At 37.9% G+C, this 21,452-nt stretch overlaps 1 protein-coding gene across 2 annotated transcripts in view; it reads left to right on the top strand.

The window, feature by feature from the left end:
* LOC107598186 (serine/threonine-protein kinase PRP4 homolog) overlaps positions 1-18,839 on the top strand; it is a 61,393-nt gene extending 42,554 nt beyond the window's left edge. For both annotated transcript variants that reach the window (XM_016289463.1, XM_016289461.1), the window contains 11 exons: positions 13,717-13,798; positions 13,903-14,113; positions 14,300-14,373; positions 14,461-14,551; positions 14,644-14,791; positions 14,950-15,087; positions 15,245-15,398; positions 15,467-15,581; positions 15,742-15,893; positions 16,074-16,160; positions 18,119-18,839. In XM_016289463.1, the coding sequence (XP_016144949.1) occupies positions 13,717-13,798; positions 13,903-14,113; positions 14,300-14,373; positions 14,461-14,551; positions 14,644-14,791; positions 14,950-15,087; positions 15,245-15,398; positions 15,467-15,581; positions 15,742-15,893; positions 16,074-16,160; positions 18,119-18,322 (1,456 nt within the window). In that variant the 3' untranslated portion in view covers positions 18,323-18,839. The remainder of the gene's footprint in view (positions 1-13,716; positions 13,799-13,902; positions 14,114-14,299; positions 14,374-14,460; positions 14,552-14,643; positions 14,792-14,949; positions 15,088-15,244; positions 15,399-15,466; positions 15,582-15,741; positions 15,894-16,073; positions 16,161-18,118) is intronic.
* Positions 18,840-21,452: the final 2,613 nt, after the last annotated feature.

Genomic DNA, 21,452 nt, shown 5'->3' with positions numbered 1-21,452 from the left:
GTTTGTGTTCTCTCAGGGCTGGGTTGTGGCAGGAAGGGCATCCGGCGTAAAACATGTGCCAAATCGGTTTCACACTGAATCACTCTGCTGTGGCATCCCCTGATAAAAAAAGGGAGCAAGCAAGGAAGAGAGAGAGAGAGTCTGCTGTTGCTTTAAGAGCTGCACACATCTAAAATACAGGCACATTTTTCTCTCAACTGTTTACTTTCACTTTAGACATAACCAACTGTTTATATGTACATCTTGTGTGTTTTTGACAGTATTAGCGCAATCAGATGCGTAAGGTAATTTAGTCCAGTAATCGGGCGCTGTTTGCCAGGTTGTTTAGTGTGCATTAGGGCTGTGCAATGTGGACAAAATAATCATATTGCGATTGTTTTAATGAATATTGCAATTTAGGGCTGTGCAAATAATCACAGAACCGGCTTTACTGACGAGATGCGCATGAAAATCGCATTCGATTATTTGCACAGCGATTTTATTTGCGATTTTGGCAATTGTTTTTGCTTTTTCAAATATGCTACATTCTAAATGTATTCAGTGCACAAGAAGTGCCTAACAAAACATTTTACAATGAAATAACAGTATTAACAGCTTGATAAACAAAACTGTAATAAATTGTGTCTTAAAAACAGACAACATAAAATAAATTAAAGAGCAGGTCTTATGGGTTTTTGAAAAATATCTCTTTTGTAGTTTATAACGTAGCTATCCTTAAATGAAAACCATCTGCATCCATCTGTTAATCAAAAAAGTGCATGATAAATAAAGATAATTGTCTCTCAAAGAGAGAGTCGATTCTGAATCGCCTTAACGAGTCGTCATATTTTCTAATCTTTTGCCTGTTACTGGGTATACGTCACTGGGTAACACATTTGCATAATCCCCGCCTGCCCGTGAAATATGAATGGAGTCTGACCTGCCCACAAACACTTCCGCTAGTTAGTGCGTTTACATCATGTTGAGAAGATGCTGTGTTCAAGGATACCACAGAAATACAATTCGATCCTTTTGTTGTGTGCATGTCATTTTACCAAGGACTGATTCTCTAATCTTGGCTTTTATCTTTGTTGGCTGCTTCTATCTTCTTAATTTGGACTAACAAGCTCTCCAAAGCACAACCTGACAGGTCTGTGCGATTAATCGAAATCGAATCAAAATCGCGATTTGAGACGTTGCGATTTCCTAATCGCAAAGCCTGCGATATGGACATGATATTACTCTGTTCCAGAGCATATGCATGACTGCCAGCCTTGAGTTGCAGTCTTACTAACCAGTAGAGTGAGCGCACCTCTGTTCTCCCCAATCAGCACTGCTCTAGCCAACTGTGTAAACACCCACCATTAAAGAAAAAAAAAAAGCGGGAAAAAGACAGAGTGGGATTGTGGCGTCTACTGGGTCAGATCGATAGTTAGGCAAAGAAAAACGCATGAAATTTAAGCTTTGAAATGACAGACAACGAATAAAAAAGGTAATTTCCAAGAGCTGCGTCACAGCGCATATCAAAAGCTCCCTCTGTTTTCCTGTTTTCAGTTTTTTGTTTTCAGTACTGGTGAATAAAAGATACATTCTTAGATGTTTTTGTTAGTACGTTCTTACACATTTACACATTTTATCTCCCCAACAGATTAATTTGAAATAAGTTTGATGCATGTTCGCTATTCTCAATTCAGAAGAGAGCGCACACATCCTTTGTCTGTGAATGCTTCTCATACTCGCTCCTCTCTGCCCCACGCGGCACGAATCCCGCTTCACGGACGAGCCGTTCACGCTTGCCGCACTCACGCAGCCTGTCTCATAATGCTCGTTAATACTCACACCCGGCTCCGCAAGTCTCCGCGAGCGCATCTGACAGTATGGAGAGAAGGGTATAACTGCAGCCTGGAGATCTCCAAATGGGGGTGGGAACTCCAAAACGGGGTGGAAGCTCCAAAATAGGGTGTGGCTTCCTCCCATTGACAGACAGGCACATGACACGCATGTGCAATTTTTCCCCCAATCCACTTCAGCGCAAACTCCGCCCCACAGCTGATTCTAAAGTTTTTATTGGGTGTCAATTAAAGTGTTGATTTCTTACACTATGCTACAAAAAATGCTAACCCCCCACACCTGGCCCTAACCTTAACCAGCGAAATTGACTGCACGGCGGGATTGGCGCTGAATAGCTGGTAAAGAAAGTTGCAGTTCAGGAGATAAACGGTTAATAAGATTATGCGATATGAGATCGTTCCGTAACTCCCAAACCGGACCTCACCGTACAATGGCCCCTTTTTAGTTACACCCAGCATCACTACCCCCTCATACCCTGCGAATTTCGTGCCCTGGGATGCCCCCGTTGCTTGGAACAAAGCGATAGAGTAAAATCTCCCCCCTGCGCTGTGCTGGTACGGCTCGCGGGAGAGCTTGTGGGTGATTCCTGTTTATATCATGAAGCAGAGGTTCAAACTCCAGTCCGAACACCACTGGCCACGAGATTTGGGCTCTGCTCTCACTGAGAATGTTTATTTATATAGCATATTTTATTTTAGATCAACTAGAAACAATGTTTAATTTATAAAGTTTTATTTTGAAATGTAAGTCAATAACAATTGGCCGAAGCCAGAGCCAATGGTGAAACTCTTTGCGCGAAGAGACCCCACCCCATTTTGGCTCTGCCCACTTTTGGAGTTCATGTCCCATTTTGGAGATTTCCGGTCTGCAGTTATACCTAATTGAGTATGGACGAGGCTTGACGCATGCGCGCAACCTGTGTCGACTTGCGCCTGGCTCCGCGTTTAAAACTAATGTAAATTCAGTCTAACTGCTTGCTAATTTCACTTGGATGAAATGAAACATTCAGCACATTTTCCACTTATTCTTAAAATCCCAAATACTTAAAATGAAAAAATCAGCATATGTAATACTTTAATAATTGACTTAAGAAATGCAGTTCTTTATTTATAAAAAATAAACAAATATTTTCTGTGAAATTCAGTAATTAAGTTAATTCTGTAAATGTAGTTATACCATTATAATCTTGCCTGCTGAAAAAACAAAACAATAGAACCCGTCCCAAAACACAATAAAAAATGTAATGGATTTGAGGGTTATAATGGGAATTATAACAAAATTACAATCGCAATATCTGTCAAAAAAAATCGCAATTTGATATTTTCCTCCAAATCGCACAGCCCTACAACCTGTAAGTACGATTGATACGTTGTGTACATTTTCAATGTTTGAAAGGTTGACCCTTGAAGGTCAAGTTAATTTTATTTAATTATATTTTCTCTATAGCGCCAGATCACAACAGAAGTCATTTAAAGTTACCTTTCCAATAGAACAGATCTATACCTTGTTCTTTTATTAAACAAACTAAATAGCCATATGTTATTTATCTTATTTACACGAAGGCATGTCATTTCGGTCTCTACGTTTTGGTCACGCTCTCTGCATCGTGCACAGCGGAGTTCCGCCCGCGCATACACACACACACACATGTACGCGCACTCCCACTAGTTTGTAAATATTAAGCCGCAAAATGACAATTTAAATATTAATTCTGCGTGTCTCTGTGTTAATGAATGGCGCAGACGTGCGGCTTTATTTACCACTCTTACTGAAGCGTGCGTGGTGCTTGCTTGATTTTAGCATCTGCTGTCTCACTAAATGAGGACATAAATACATGAACAACATCTCCAGAACTCACTTCATGAGCATTTGACCGTTTCATTTGAGTAAAACTATCCTCATATCATATACACACAGAAATGTAAAGGAAGGTATTCACGGCAGCCCGTCAAAATAAAAGTTTGGTTTAACTTGAAGGTGTTTGCAGAAATATATTACTATTGTTCAGTAGAATGTACGTAATAGGCTGCTACTACTACTACTAAAATTATTAAAACCTTATTTTTAAGGAATAGTCATACAATATTTCTTCAATGTTTTAATTGTAATATTAAATTACCTTTATTTTCCAAAAAAAATAAATTTGTTTAATTTTCATTACTTAAAAGATAGATTAAATTAATGTTTATGCCTTAAAAAATTTAAATACACAACACAGAATTTCTGAGCAAAAAATCATAAGGCTATTAACTTGCTATATAACTTGTTTTTATGCTTTTAAATAATTAGACATGCTAAAACAGAATTTGGTAACAATAAAACATAAGGTTGGGCCCTGAACATGTAATTTTTGTTAAACTTTTAATAAATTGAAGTTAAATTGTTTAAGTTTCATGATTGTAATTAATAAGACATGCTTTTTGATTAATAAAATTTAACCAAAAACCCACCATTATTGTTTTAGGTGCTTTGTCAATGGTAGCACTCGCTTACTTGCTCAAGGACTCCTCTCTGTGCCAATCACAGCAGGCTTGGCCAGCTGACCAATCAGAGCAGAGTAGGCTTATGGAAGGGAAGGGTTTGCTCCGAACTTGCTTGGAACAAACCGTTTAGAAATCATTGGCAAATGACTCTAATTTTCTGAGAATATACATTTAATAGAAATGTTTTCTAACCTTAGATGCATTTTAAACCTGTTTTAGGGGACTCCAACACAATTTTAGGACACTTTAAAATACCATATGACCTGCTCTTTAAGATGAACTAACCTAAACTCCAGTCATAACAATAAATAAACACTAACAATTCAAAACCAAAAAATAGATTGTTCTCTTAAAGGTTTTTTGCAAGAAAAACCAGCATGTCCACCATTTCTGGTTTTAAGCATGAACGGTGACATGTCACCACATTTCCCTCAGTACTAAACACTCTCTCTGAAGGTGAGCTGGTGGCAAGAATACAAAGATACTTTTGTACAACCCTGCTCATTCTTGGAAAATGTATATGATGGAGTCTCCACCATTTTAGAGGATCTTTCTCACTGTCAATGGATGGAGAAAGCAGGTAGCTGTTTAACTCCGAGGCTATGGCTTCAAGTTGCAGAGCTGCTGGCATGGCTGATGTCATTTTGAAGAAGCTTCCTAAAGACTTCGCTTTTTTTGCCTGGGGGAGGTAGGTCGATGTCAGGATTCTCTCTGCTTGTGCTACTCACAGATTCAGATGTATCCTTTGACATACAGAACAGAAAAAGATTAAAAAGCCATAAAGTGTTTAGAAAAGAGTTTCATCCAGTTTACATAAATTAACTCACCTTGTGCGAACTAATTTCCATATCAGACATGACCCTTGCCTTAAAGGGGTCATATGATGCGATTTTTCCATTTTTCCGTTCTCTTTGGAGTGTTACAAGCTCCTGGTGCATAAAAAAGATCTGTAAAGTTGCAAAGACTAAAGTCTCAAATCCAAAGAGAGATTCTTTATAAAAGTTAAGAGTCAGCCGCACTTACCTAAAACTGCTCGTTCTAACACGCCCCCACATATCTACGTCACGATGTGGGAAGATTTGCATAACGCCGCCCAAATGTTCACGCAAAGAAAGAAGGCTAACTTTTATTCTCGCTGTAGTATTGTTGCCGCCGCCGCCATGTCGTGAAGACGCTGTGTGCTTCGTTGTGAAAGCGAAACTACTTTGTTTGGCCTTCCAAAAGAGGACGATATCGCTTAGTCATGCCTGGAGGTGATCCTTGCTGGTTGCTGAGGAAATACTTCAACTTCGCGCTGTCGATCACCAGATCGGCTTTCACCGTGGACGAAGCGGAGTCCAGCCTGGAGTCGTCACATGTGGTTGCAGCAGGCATCACAATATATGGTAAGGGGCGTAACATTTCCGTCACATGCTTGAGGAATTCGGCCAATCACAACGCACTGGATAGCTGGCCAATCAGAGCACATCTCGCTTTTTCAGACCGATGAGCTTTGTAAAAATCGATGCGTTTCAGAAAGGCGGGGCATAGAGGAGAAACAATGTACAGTATGTGGAAAATAATGTGTTTTTTTAACCTTAAACCGCATAAACACATTTCATTACACCAAATACACAAAATAATGTTCTTTTTAGCAGCATCATATGACCCCTTTTAATGTTAAGAAGTTTATCCACATCAGTGAAGCTGGTTTTGAATCTTGGATCCAAAAATGTTGCTATATCCAGAAGCTCTTGGGTAGTTTCATGCTCAATGTTTGTTGATGTAGTTAAGAATTTTGTATTTTATAGTCTTTGTCAGGTCCGTATCTTCATCCTCCACTCCAAGTATCTTTGTGTTCAACAGATGAAGAACTGGTTTCACGTAGGACACACTGATGTAGTTTTCACTGGAAAGGGCATTCGTTAACTCCTGAAATGGACCCAATGCCTTACTTACAGATTTTAGAACATCTGTGTTTTGCCATTGTGGCACTAGGTGTCTTGTTTTACGGTCAGCTGAAAGGACCTGAGACAATGCCCTCTGTTGCTCCAATACCCGGTCTATCATTTGTTGCATTGAGCCCCATCTAGTCAGGCATGATGTTATGAGGGCATGTTGTGGAAGCTGAAGTTCTTCCTGGGCTTCGGCTAACATAATTTTTATTTTTTATTTTCGAACTGTGGGAAAAATGTCCCACAATATTTTTGCACAAGCCATTGGCTCGGGAAATGCCAGGTTCATCCTTGATTGCATTTTCTAAAAAAAAATTATAATAATAATAATTGCAAAACATGATGAAAATGTGTTATATTGTAAGTATGCCATGCATTTAAATATAAAACTATTGGGTAACACTTTACAATAAGGTGCTATTTGTTAACAATTAGTTAAGGCATTAGCTAAAATGAACTAACAGTGAACAATACTAATACAGCGTTTATTAATGTTAGTTCATGTTAAGTTTAGCATTTACTAATACATTATTAAAATCAAACATGGTCACTGTTAACATTAATGCACCATTAACTAACATGAATAACTGTATTGACATGAACTAACATTAACAATAATTAATAAATGCTGAAAAGCTAAATTGTTCATTGTTGGCTAATGTTAGCTAATGCCAACTATTGTACAAGTTAAACTACTACAGTACATTAGTACAAAACATTATAATATATTTTTATATTAAACCTCTTTGCAAAATTAGTTTCTTAATAAAAATTGTCCTACAAAGTGTCCTAATATTCTTTATATGGATAATAAATATATAATGAATAATAAAATGTAACTTACCAATTGCCAAATGTAGTCTGGGTCCGAAGCACTGCAATCGTGTCCAGTTGTTCAAAGTGACAGCCTTCACTATATTAGATCCATTGTCTGTGGTGATAGACACGTGTTTCTTTTCACAAAGTCCCCATGATGCTAAAGCTTCTTTTAAACCTTGAGACATATTTTCTCCAGTGTGATCTTCTGGAAAGTATGCAGTTTGCAAGCATCGACTTCTGATTTCAAAGTTGTCATTAATATAATGGACCATTAAACTCATATACAGCTCCATCGTTCTGCTGGACCACATATCTGTGGTTGTGGCATAATATTTCACCTGCTTAAGTTCATATTCAACGCCGCCTTATTTCTCATACATTTCGGGAATAGCAACTCGTGTGAAATGAGTGCGAGATGGCAGCTGGTATCTTTTGTCGAGTGTTTGTATTAGTCTTCGGAAGCCGTCTTTACTGACGATGTACGCAGGCACCATGTTCTTTGGAGGGGGTTGAAAATCTGTGTTGCCCAGCGACAGCCCCAAAACATTACTGCTCTTGAGGAATGGGCCAAAATACCAGCAACCGTGTGTGAAAACCTTGTGAAGACTTACAGAAAATGTTTGACCTCTGTCATTGCCAACAAAGTGTATATAACAAAGTATTGAGATGAAATTTTGTTATTGACCAAATACTTATTTTCCACCTTAATTTGCAAATAAATTCTTTAAAAATCCTACAATGTGATTTTCTGGATTTTTTTTTCTCATTTTGTCTCTCATAGTTGAGGTATACCTATGATGAAAATTACAGGCCTCTCTCATCTTTTTAAGTGGGAGAACTTGCACAATTGGTGGCTGACTAAATACTTTTTTTCCCCACTGTATATGATAGGTGATTGCGTCGGTAATTTCTTTGTGCGTTTTGATCCTTTCTCTTAAGGCGTGACGCTTGCAAATGCTTGAATGATGGATACTTGTTCAGTCAGTTCGGGCTGGCTTTGAGGTGTGCTTTTGTTAGTTTCGATGGACTTTGTCGACATGCATTGATCATACAGTTTTTTTTTATGGCGCTGTTTTAAGTGTTGGAACAGGTTTGTAGTATTGCACTGTTTTGTTGCAATTAATCATTTCACAGGTCTTGCAAATTACCTTGCTCTGTGACGCGTCTTCTCTCCTGAATCCAAAATACTCTCAAACGACTGATGTTGAATTTCTCTTTGGCACCAAATAATTTTTATTCTGACCTGCATCCAAATGTTATGTTCTTTCCTCCCGTTTGCCTATTCTGATCTCCCGCTCCGCTTCATCATAATTTGCGCGATGCGCTGAGTGAACTCTGATTGGTTAACATCTTAAACATGCGCACAAGAACATAAATAAAATCACAGCCTTATGCGGTTTAGAAATGGCATGTTCTTAAATCGCGATTGTTTTGCGATTAATTGTACAGGCCTAATGTGCATGTCAGAACAACACGTGAATGAATGTTTAACCGGCAAGGATTTAAACAAAGGACAATACTGCACGTGCGTGCAGCATTCAGCACCCCATCAGTTGCTGCAAATAATTTAATTTATTAGTATTTCAAGCACGCAGTGCTATCCAAATGTTATGTTCTTTCCTCCCGTTTGCCTATTCTGATCTCCCGCTCCGCTTCATCATAATTTGCGCGATGCGCTGAGTGAACTCTGATTGGTTAACATCTTAAACATGCGCACAAGAACATAAATAAAATCACAGCCTTATGCGGTTTAGAAATGGCATGTTCTTAAATCGCGATTGTTTTGCGATTAATTGTACAGGCCTAGTGTGCATGTCAGAACAACACGTGAATGAATGTTTAACCGGCAAGGATTTAAACAAAGGACAATACTGCACGTGCGTGCAGCATTCAGCACCCCATCAGTTGCTGCAAATAGAAACTTGGTGAAAACATGTGTCAGATCACTCTTAACAAGCATGCAAAATTTCATGGAGATCGGACCATAGGTGGCGCTATAAAAGTCATAACTGTTAAAAATCATCATATTTCTTTGGTAAATTACCTGCATTTGCCAAAAATGCTATTTTTAATCATTGATTTAAGGGGTTACAGCCATGTTAACAAAATCTTTTTCCTTATGTGCTTAAATGCCTTAACTGCTTGAACCCCGGTCATTGCTGCTTGCAGCTATATTTATTATTGTTATTATTATTTATTCAAATATTGTCTTATGTCTTATATAAAAGCACGTCCGGGAGTATGTTCATAGTTAATACACAAGACATCCTCAACAGAGCAACGAGTCACCATGGAAACGTGCACTAAGGAAAAGTGCTTTCTTTTTTTTGTTCATTGGCTATTTACATTCAGTGCATATCATAGATATGTGTACGTAGATGCCTCATTAGTGACTGTTACTATGGGCAGCTATATGTAAGCCGTTCACCATATTCGAAGGGTCAACTTGATGTCATTTCACCATAGCAGTAAGAAGTTACCAGTGTTTCAAAACTTGTAATATCGAGTTAATACATTTAAAAACACAAACCAACACATTCTCACCTGTGAAAGGTTATCCCGTTTCTTCTGGAATTTAAATTCCGGTGGTTTTTACAAGCATCGGCTGTGCAGGATTGTGGCATCTTCGAATATTCATTGATTATTATGGTGAATAACCTCAAGTTGACCGTTAAAGATGGCGGACGCGCGTCTACATGCTTGGCGCAGTCGAATGGGGCTTCTACCTATTCACATCTATGGTGCATATAGCCAGCTGATTGGTGATTGTGCAGTCATTTTTCATTATTTTTGTTTCAATTTTAATCACTGAGAATAAGAATTGTTTGTTTGATGCCGATTATTTAATAAAACATCAACTTTATTACCTTATGTATTACTTATAATAGTGCTTTATAATATATCATATAATATAGTGTTTCTCAACAGGGGCGTTCGGGGGGCTGGAAGCAATATTTTTGAAAGGGGGGTGCTGAGGTGTTCTTGGGGGGTGTTTGGTTAAGGCGAGTTTACACAAGTTGTATGAGCTAAAACTGAAAAAGAAAATGGTCTGCCACATCCTAACGCCACCTCTACACTGGATGCATCAAAGCGCATTTTCTATTTCTTTGTCAACTTGTAGTTAGCATGAAATGCTTTTTCTTGTTTAGAAAAATTTATATGAATTTTTTTTTGTTTGCTGATTGGCTTGAGGTTGGTTTGAATGGCAAATTTCTAAACAGCTTAGGCCAGAGATGGGCACTCAAGTTAGTGACTCGGACTCTAGTCGCACTCGAGTTGCATCTTTATAGACTTCAGACTCGACTTGAAATGACTCCAGACTTGACTCGAGGAAATGGACTTGTGAATATTTTAAAAGCAACTCAAGTCTTTTACCCTTAAATATTTATATAACTGATATTCAAAAGGGGGACCACATCCGCATCCCGGCATCCATCCGGTGCGAGTTTACACAAGTTGTATGAGCTAAAACTGAAAAAGAAAATGGTCTGCCACATCCTAACGCCACCTCTACACTGGATGCATCAAAGCGCATTTTCTATTTCTTTGTCAACTTGTAGTTAGCATGAAATGCTTTTTCTTGTTTAGAAAAATTTATATGAATTTTTTTTTGTTTGCTGATTGGCTTGAGGTTGGTTTGAATGGCAAATTTCTAAACAGCTTAGGCCAGAGATGGGCACTCAAGTTAGTGACTCGGACTCTAGTCGCACTCGAGTTGCATCTTTATAGACTTCAGACTCGACTTGAAATGACTCCAGACTTGACTCGAGGAAAAGGACTTGTGAATATTTTAAAAGCAACTCAAGTCTTTTACCCTTAAATATTTATATAACTGATATTCAAAAGGGGGACCACATCCGCATCCCGGCATCCATCCGGACCGCGAGCTGTAACAGCTGCACCATTTTAAGTGAGTAGCGCATCAAAACAGCGCAGCAGATCTCATAAGCGCTCCGGCTCGTTTATGGTAAATATCTTTCAGCGGTATATCCTCTAGTATTTTTATCTGAAGCCAAACGCGCCTTATTCAAGCCCTTCCAGCTCCGTGCGCTTTCTCTCTCTCCGGACGCATGCCGGCACCAAGTTCAAGAGCTGCGGATGATGTGGTTATTTTAGCAACAACAAAAACACAAAATTATAGATTACTTTCACTAAAACAGCAGAAAACAACAATGCTGCAAATAGTTATTTTTTTTACTTTTTATCAATCTATAACCTATGATTGTAACTAGCTATTCAAACCAGATGTGACGAGACGTTTCTGATCTACATTTAGCATTATTAATCTGTATACTAAGAACATTAATATATAAAGCTCATACAATTAAAAGAAAGTGCATTTTAAAAGTTTAATATTTAATAACATTTAAGAACATATTTGACCAGTTGTTTGTTTGTTTGTTTTTTATTCTCCTGACAATGAGCAACAAAACCATCAGGATGAGTGTCACCAAGAAGCACACAATTGGGAATAAATTATGTATTACAGTGATAAACAGGGTTTTATCCTCTCCATTTAATGCTTTTATAATCATTCACTTATAAACACTCACCGTTGGAGTGATTTCAATTTATTTTCTTCTGTTTTCTACACATTTCTGTCATGAGTGCCATGAACACAGACAGGCAAAGACTTGTACTCAAACTCCTGTGAAACACCTGTTCACCGCCATTGTGCTATTGTTTCAAATTAACTAGTGTTAATTTAATCTGAGGAAAAATTAAATCTATGATGAAAAATGTTCGTTAACTGTTTTTTCCCCTGAAGAAAATGAGACGATGACGAGATAAGGTCATGAAACGATAACTGAGACTAAATGAACATGCAATATTGTTGACAAAAAAGACGAGACTAAAATGTAGTTAAAAACAAAAACTTTACCAAAATCTTTTTTATTTTTGTTGAAAAAAGTGGATTCAAAACATTTCAGACTGCAGTACAAGACTCTATTAAGCGAGCGTTCATGTTTGCGGTTACCAGATATCAAGAGCTCAAATCCCCCTATCAGAGCTTTACTGTTAAACGGATACGTACGTTACTCTGCCCGGCTTTTTGCTTTATGCAATCTGGCAACCATTCACGCACTCTCTCTGCGGAGGTGCCGTGATCTGAAAACATGACGTATAGTACTGTACAAGTAAGAGTTCAGCAATCTCCATTTGAGGTATTCTGTTTAAATGAAAGTGTCATTCAGCCAGTCCGTGTTCTGTAATGGATCTCGACTGTATTGTTTGCGATAGTGGTTGCTGATTGTAACGTTACTTACAATGTTTTTTGTTTTTTTTGCTGTTGTTTTAAAGGCACAATGTGTAATTTTTTGCCACTAGAGGGCACGTATTCAAAACAAAGAAACAAAGGCGTAGTTAGATGACGCCGTGATTGAGTGTGGAATCATGTTGTCGTCTTCATCCCCACAGCCAAAGCAATCTGATGGGACTCGGGCAGAAATCATGTTCATGGATGAGCTAATGTATTAAAGATTTATTAACGTCGTAGTATGAAGCAGAGTGAGGCGGAAAGCCGTCGAAGCAAAATGAAGCTGCTGAACGAGCGCAACACACGGCTCGAAAGCAGCGGAGCTTTTATTATGCCACAGTCGACCGCTTAAGCAGTGCTGTTTTATCATACTTGATTCATTTGAACGGTCTGTTATAAATGCTACTCTGTGCGGTCGTCACCTGTCTAATAAAATGCATAGCATATTAAAGCGTCTTTGGTGTTTCCATGTTTTCTACAAAACAAAACCGGAAATCGAGGGTGTATGACGTCATTGGCAGGCGACACAATGACACTATAGACACGGTCACGACAATCATTGCAATTAAAATTGAGCCTGCTTTACACCCATTTTTGTGGTAGCCCCAAATACGCCGGAAAGCCAAATGCCAACGTGGCTGAGTTCAGGGTGCACAAAACTGTGAATTTCACAGTCTTGTCAAGGAACTGCACCTGGATGACAACCACCTCCAGCGCTGATTGGCTTACGTGACAATGTGTCATGCGAATTTTCGGCTTGAGTTGAACATTTTCAACTTGTGTGGAAGACTTGAGGCGAATATAGCACGTTCGCGTCAAACGCATCGCACATTTCCTGTCATCTGCATAGCCCGGCGCGAATTCGCCTCTATTTGCTTCTTTGCATTGACTTTGTATGTAATCTACTCACGCGAATAATTCAATTCGCTTTTGGTGTGAACACACCATAAGACTAAATTAAAAATAGATGACAAAATTAACACTACACTGGACCACAAGATTAGTGTTGAAAATGGGCTGTAAATTAACAGCATTTGCTTACTGTGCAGAATATTGTCCAGAATGCATTTTTTTTACAGTACATCACTTTAAATGGAAAACAGTATGTTACTGTCAGAATTTGGCAGTTTTTACAGCAATTTTTTACAGCGTAGACTTTGGTGAGCCTCAGAGAATGTTTATAATATATTACCATTCAAAAGTTTGGGGACTGTAAGAGTTTTTAGTGCATGTTTTATGGTAAAATATATTTTTCTGTAGTAATAAAATTGTCTTGATTGTATTGTAACATCCCTATTTGATTTATATAGCTGTATTTAATGGTACTAATCTTGTCATTGAAGTGATTGAGTCTTTTGACTGATGTGAAATTCACCTTAATGAATATGTTTAGGCTGGAGGACTTTGATGCAGAAGAGGAGGATGAAGAGGCTCTGATTGAGCAGCGACGACAACAGCGACTTGCTATTGTGCAGGTAACACAATATAGCAAATTCTTCTGAAAGACTGTAACTTAGCTCCTTTTCAGAGAACATGATCAGATTATAGATCCATAAAACTCTGTTCTGTTTTGATATAGAAATATAAAGCTGTAAATGAGGACAGTAATATGGGCTCCATGGCGTCAGAGCCGAGCAGTCCTCAGAGCAGCACCCGCAGTCGTTCACCTTCCCCTGATGACATCCTGGAACGGGTAGCAGCCGATGTGAAGGAATACGAGCGGGAGAATGTAAACACTTTTGAGGCCAACATCAAGGCCAAGCACAACCTCATCGCTCAGGAGAAAGAAGGTATTGTACTCTGACTGGGTTTGGTTATTACAGTTGGGTTTTAGCAGGGTTCTTGCTTGAGCAGTTTTCAGAAAATGTGGGGCAATTTTAACGTGTTACAACTGGATGGTCTTTTTCCTATAAAGACACATCAAACAATTTGTAAGCTATTGATTGATTGTAAGCTCTTTATTGTCTTTTATGCAGGAGCCAACCTAAAGAAGCCCTCAGCACCTGACATGTTCACTGAGTCAGATGACATGTTTGCTGCAGATTTTGATGTAAGCTTATTTGGCCTTTCTGCAGCTTTAAGATTAAACCAGTTGTTTACTTTGAGATATTTGACTGCTTTGTCACTCCCATTACAGAGTGCCAGACTGAGGGCTGCGGGCATTGGTAAAGATTTTAAGGAGAACCCCAATCTCAGGGACAACTGGACTGATGCAGAAGGATACTACCGTAAGTCTTATTTTATTCCAAACTCTTGCTTCTTTCCTAAAGGCAGTGCATTTTAGATGCAAGAATGAACTATTAAAAACATCTCTTTTTAGGTGTGAACATTGGTGAGATACTGGACAAACGGTATGATGTGTATGGGTACACTGGACAGGGTGTGTTCAGTAATGTGGTCAGAGCTAGGGATACTGCCCGGGCTGGCCAGGAGGTGGCAGTCAAGATCATCCGAAACAATGAGCTAATGTAAGTACTCCTCTAAACAGTGGCTGTCACTGTGACTTTGCCTTTGTGCTCTTTTATATTTTACCCAAATGTTAGAAAGTTTCCACCATATCTATTTTCTCGTAGTCATGGCTGGGAAAGCCATATTCATTCAATGGTTTTGTTTGCTGTGTCTGCAGGCAGAAGACTGGACTGAAGGAGCTTGAGTTTCTAAAGAAGCTGAATGACGCAGATCCTGATGATAAATTTCACTGTTTGCGGCTCTTCAGACACTTTTACCACAAACAACATCTCTGTTTGGTGTTTGAGCCTCTCAGGTATTTTATGCCTGTGGTTTGTGTGTGCATGTGTGTGAGAAAATTGGTAAAGATACATTATATATTTTGGCTGATACCAATGCACAGATTTGCTGGAGCCAATGACATTAATTATTTAATAATTGTCAGCTGTTTTCACCATGTTTGTCTCTCTCAGTATGAACCTGCGCGAAGTACTGAAAAAGTATGGTAAAGATGTGGGGCTGCACATCAAGGCAGTTCGTTCCTACAGTCAGCAGCTCTTTCTGGCCCTCAAACTACTGAAACGCTGCAACATCCTCCATGCTGACATCAAACCAGACAACATATTGGTGAGCATCATCTATATGGCTGCTGACTCAAGAGATTTTATTCATTCACTCACTCACTCTGTCTGCAGGTGAATGAATCAAAGACCATTCTTAAACTCTGTGATTTCGGCTCTGCATCTCATGTCGCTGACAATGAAATCACTCCGTACCTAGTCAGTAGATTCTACAGGGCACCTGAAATCGGTAAGTTGCATTGTAGTTGTGTGATTGGCAGGCTTGCTTACATTCATATTAATATATTTTAGTTTTCACAGATTGTTTTCCCACCCACAACCACAGCAGAACTTGTGAACCAATTATGCATGGGCCTAGTAATTGGATTTAACTTTCTCTTCCTTCCCAGTCATTGGAAAACCGTATGATTATGCCATTGATATGTGGTCAGTCGGCTGTACCCTATATGAGCTATACACTGGGAAGATCCTGTTCCCTGGCTCTTCCAACAACCACATGCTGAAGCTGGCCATGGATCTGAAGGGCAAGATGCCCAACAAGGTACTGAACCAGAGTGTTCAGCTTTTCTTTTTCCTTTTTTTTTTAGCTTACATGTAAAAGTTAAAGTAATTTACAATTAAGAATAGTTTTTAAATTGTTACTCATTTTATGGCATTTAAGTCTTATGTATAGATTCTTACATGGTGTTTTTTTGTTGTTTTGTTTTTTATTGTTGTGTAGATGATCCGGAAAGGCCTGTTTAAAGACCAACATTTTGACCAGAACTTAAACTTCCTGTATATAGAGGTAGACAAAGTGACTGAAAGGGTACGTTCCAGTTCATGTGTTGGTTTCCACTTTCATGTGTTGGTTTTCTAATTGACTTCAATGCCCATTTCACACAACTATGATAACGGCACACATCTGCTTTATATGGCAAGCCGTTTTTACTTTTATTCCTTCGCGGGATATGAATTCTTGATATCAACAATTCAGTTTTTAGTAGTTAAAATGTTAATTCTTGATACCAGGAATGAGATTTCTACTAGTAACAATTGCTATTTTTGATATCAGCAATTACATTTTCACTAGTAACAATGTTAATTCTTGCTATCAACAATTCAATTTTCACTAGTTAAAATGCTAATTCTTGATATCAGGAATTACATTTCAACTAGTAAAAACTATAATTCTTGATATCTGTAATTGTATTTCCCTAGTAAAATGTCACCATAGGCTGCAATTCAAAATCAATTGTTGATATGTGAAATTTGAATCTCAACTAGTAAGAAATAAATTCGTGATATCAGAAATACAATTCTTACTAGTAAAAACCTTTATTTTTGATATCAGTAATCACGTTGTTACTAGTACAAATGTCTATTCTTGATATCAACAATTGAATTCTTGATATCAACAATTGAATTCTTGATATCAACAATTTAATTGTCACTAGTGACAATGTTCATTTCTGATATCTGAACATGTATTTCTGATATAAAAAATTGGGAGGGTAATTTCTGATATCTAAAATGACTTTTGTTACTAGTAACAATCACATTCATGATATCAGAAATGAACATCGTCACTTGTGACAGTTAAATTGTTGATATCAAGAATTAAATTGTTGATATCAAGAATAGACGTCTGTACTAGTAACCATGTGATTACTGATATCAAAAATAAAGGTTTTTGCTAGTAAGAATTGTATTTCAGATATGTGAAATTGGAATTTCAACTAGTAAGAAATCAATTCTTGATATCAACAATTGATTTTGAATGCCAGCCTATGGTGACATTTAACTAGTGAAAATACAATTACGGATATCAAGAATTATAGTTTTTACTAGTTGAAATGTAATTCCTGATATCAAGAATTAGCATTTTAACTAGTGAAAATTGAATTGTTGATAGCAAGAATTAACATTGTTACTAGTGGAAATGTAATTGCTGATATCAAAAATAGCAATTGTTACTAGTAGAAATCTCATTCCTGATATCAAGAATTAACATTTTAACTAGTAAAAATTTAATTGCTGATATCAAGAATCATATCCAGTGAAGGAATAAAAGTCTCACACAGAAACTCCACATATGCATCACAGAAGTAATAGAAATCAGGACGCTACAGGAAATCCTTAATTCAGAAAAAGGCATCCAGCTCTTGCTGTAGGTGAATTAAAATGGAAACGTTTTGAATGATGAAACATGAAGACAAAAAACACTCGACTGCAACAATGTATAGTTTCTGTGGTGTTCAAGCCATCTTGGGTATTTACATAATAAAATATATTTTAAATCAATGCTAATCGGCATAGCCTTTATTACAATATAGAATAGATTATCTGCCTCATTCTGTGATAAGAAGCCACATCAGATCACAAAAGTCATTTCAAACATTCAACTGATTTTGTGAAGTGAACATGTTATGTTTTTTTTTTTTTTTTTTGGACAGCAGGTTTAGAAACGCTTCTCATTGCAAGTCATTACAAGGGAGGATGAGCAGTTGTGTTGCTTTTTCAAATGCACATTATAAACGGAGAGGCGTTTCCTGATCTCAGAGCGTGAACTCACGGGCACACCAACAGAGCAAATTCGGAAAGAAATAAAATGCATGGAAATTATTTAAACCCAAAATAGAAAAATAAAACAATTCACACAAGCGCGTATTGAACCGTGGATGTCGTACCAAACGGTTCAGTATTATATTGAGAATTGTGACATCCCTAGTTTGCTTCCTGTTTCATGCCCTTCACCTTCTCTCTCAAATTCTTTTAAACTTTCAGGAGAAGGTAACTGTGATGAGCACCATTAACCCCACTAAAGACCTGCTTGCGGACATGATCGGAGGTCAGAGGTTACCGGAGGATCAGAGAAAGAAGGTCATGCAACTTAAAGATCTATTGGACGGTACTCTGATGCTGGACCCAGCTAAACGCATCAGCATCAACCAAGCCCTTCAGCACCCTTTCATTCAGGAGAAGATGTGATACTTTCACATCAGACCTCTGACTGTCCACTGTTCCAGGACTGAGCCAATAGACTCAAGCTCAGAATGTTCGGAATCGTCACAAGACTTTGAATTTTCTATTTTTATTCATGTTTTTCTAGTGATTTTTGTTTTACCCAGTCATTTTTGATTCAAATCTCTCAGAATGATCTTGTTTTTATTGTACATATGCACACATTGTCATTCACTTGAGAGAAAGGCATGTTTCGCTGTTATCAGACTTTGTCTTATTTAACTTCAGAAGTGACCGAAATGTGCAGAATGCAGCATTTACAAGGTTAGTTGAGTTGTTCAGATGTTAAAGGTAAGAAATGGCTGGGCAAGCAAATCAGAGGGGTATCTTAAGAGACAAATTGTTTTTGGGATTCTCCAATTATGATGCAAATGTGCCCTTTTTGGTGACTGTTTAAACCAGTGGCTTCAATTAGTTTTTTTTGTCTAATCAATGAGTGCACCTCTTTTGCTTGTTAGTAACTTCATACAGTCTCCTTCCTGTTGAAAACAATACGCAATAGACCATCATGTACAGCTGTTAAAATTATTGGTTTTGCCATATTGGTACATTCACCTCAAACGGTACTGGAGATCACACTAGAAACCTTCTTGTCCCAATTTATTTGTCCCACCTTACAAGCCTGTCCTATTAAGAGATTGGTTTTAGAAACTTATTAAATTTACATGGGACTTTAAGGTGTTAAATCTTAGTAAGTGAATGATGGCAAATTGTCACTTTTCAACTGCTAAATTAATTTAGCTGGATTCACTGTTTCCAAAAACTCCAAAGCTTTTGTTTTAATTTGAAAAATCTATTTTTTGGGTCATTACTTTTTGAGTCTCTATTGGTTTGTATTAGCCACTTATTATTGCTAGTTGTCTCTGAAGCTTGAATTGGGCACCACATTATGATCCAATTTCAGTGTACCGGGCCTGTTAGAGATGATGCTTGTATTTCAATTCCCCAATGTTAAGGTTTTCTGATAGGAAGTGCCTCCCTCTTTGCCTGAATTGAACCATAACAGAAAGTCTCCACAGATATGCCCTGACAGACAGTCGATCAATTATTTTAGTGTAAATAATTCAGTTTTCGCAGCGTAAAACATTTTTTCTTTCTAACTTGAAGATTTTTTTTTTTTTAATAATAAACTTGAAAGAATTGATTGTGAAGGAAAATTAAAAGGCTACTTGAGTGTTATCTTTTTACTAATAAAAGGTTTAAATTTTCTGATGTATCAAGGTATTTTAACCGTTATGTAACCTATTTTAAGTCAACTGCAGTTGTTACATAATCGGTGGCATCTGAGACATGCTGAGGCCTCTTCTGTTTTGACTCCCTGATGTGACATTTAAGCATTAATTTGGAGACATCCAGGTGGAATGTCTAGACATAGGTGGAAACCTGTAAAAGTGTCTGCCTCCTACGCTCACACTTCCTGATTCACCCACCTCACTCACATGGTTTCATATGGTCAAGCTGACAAATACAGATTAAGGTAGTAAAACAATCTACTTCGAGTTGAAATACTATTGATAATGTAGATTTTATTGTAGTTATTATAGCATCTTAAAGATCTTGAAATTTTGGGTTCTATCCACTGGTTGATTGGATTTTGAGATGTGGGCTTCGCACTCAAAAATGAATGCAAGCTTGTAGTCGATTGTGGAGGGATGCAGTTTTAAGGTGCAATGTGTAATATTTTTGAGAATCTGTTTACAGAAATGCAATGTAACATACAAAACTGTTTTCAGTGGTGTATAAATGCCTTACAAGATTCACTGTTACGTTTTAATTACCTTAGAATAAGCCATTGCTATCTATATACACTGCGGGTCCCCCTCCATAGTTAAGTCCGCCATTTTGCGCCGCCATGTTTCTACAGTAGCCCTAAACAGACAAACTACTCTACAGAGCGGGTTTCATCACTGTTGACACTTTTTTTTCTTCTGACATTTCTGCCGCTCGACAGAGTGGATATGTAGAAAAACTGAGCCCATACAGTATCTGTGACTGGACAAACAACCCAGCGGAATGGCCAGAGGTGTCGTTTCCCGACATTTTTTGTTACCCGATTGAGTCTCCAGGTAAGAGACAGCTAACTGCAAGCCTATACGTGACGGCTTGTGAATTTCAGAACGTGAAACACGGATTTGTGAAACATGGATTTTTTGCACAATACGCAAGCATGAAACACTTCTGTACACAGAAGTGCGCTGGTTATTGCGTGGAAAGGTCTTGACAATAATTTTTGAGCTCGGATATGAAGTTGAGGAATTTTTTTTCATAACCCATTTCACTTGTTTTCATTCTTGCAAGATGACGTCTGGCTTCAGAAGCTGGCATATCTGGCAGACATGTTTTCTATGCTTAATTTAAGTCTGCAGGGCCTTAGTACTACTATTTTTAACAACCAGGACAAAGTTGAAGCGCTTATTAAAAAAGATAGTCTTCTGGGCTAACTGGATAAATACAAACGCCACCGAGTGCTTTTCTCTGCTGTCGAATTTTTAAGTAATTATGCCAAAGGCCTCATAATTGAACATCTCAACCAGCTCAGCCAAAATCTGCGGACTTACTTCCCTATTATGGACCAGTCTCAGACATGGATTCAGAATCCTTTTGATGTCACTCCTCCAATCCCACATCTCTCATTTTAAGAGCAAGAGCAATTACTGGAGTTATCGTCTGATGGGAGACACAATATACTTTTTAAAAATAAGTCACTGGTGGATTTCTGGGCTTCAGCAATGGTGGAGTATCCAGGATTGGCAAAGCAGGCACTGAAAGTATTGATGCCCTTTGCAACCACGTACTTATGCGAGGCAGGCTTTTCTGCATTGACATTGTTGAAAACCAAACATTGGCAAAGCCTATATGCTGAGAATGATTTGAGAGTAAAACTGTCAACAAAAATTTTGATGATCTGTGTGCAAACATGCAGGCCCATCCATCTCACTAAAAAAGGTAGGAAGCAATATTTTTTTTATTTATAACTGAAATGTTGATGTTTTCTAATATACAGAAAATATTTGTACTTAGTTATTGTAGTTAAAGGGGTCATATGATGCGATTTAAATTTTTCCTTTCTCTTTGGAGTGTTACAAGCTCTTGGTGC

The sequence above is a fragment of the Sinocyclocheilus grahami genome, unplaced genomic scaffold (assembly GCF_001515645.1).
Source record: "Sinocyclocheilus grahami isolate Dianchi unplaced genomic scaffold, SAMN03320097.WGS_v1.1 scaffold247.1, whole genome shotgun sequence".
NCBI lineage: Eukaryota > Metazoa > Chordata > Actinopteri > Cypriniformes > Cyprinidae > Sinocyclocheilus > Sinocyclocheilus grahami.
The sequence above is the reverse complement of the archived record's forward strand: the minus strand, read 5'-3'. Positions and strand labels throughout refer to the sequence as shown.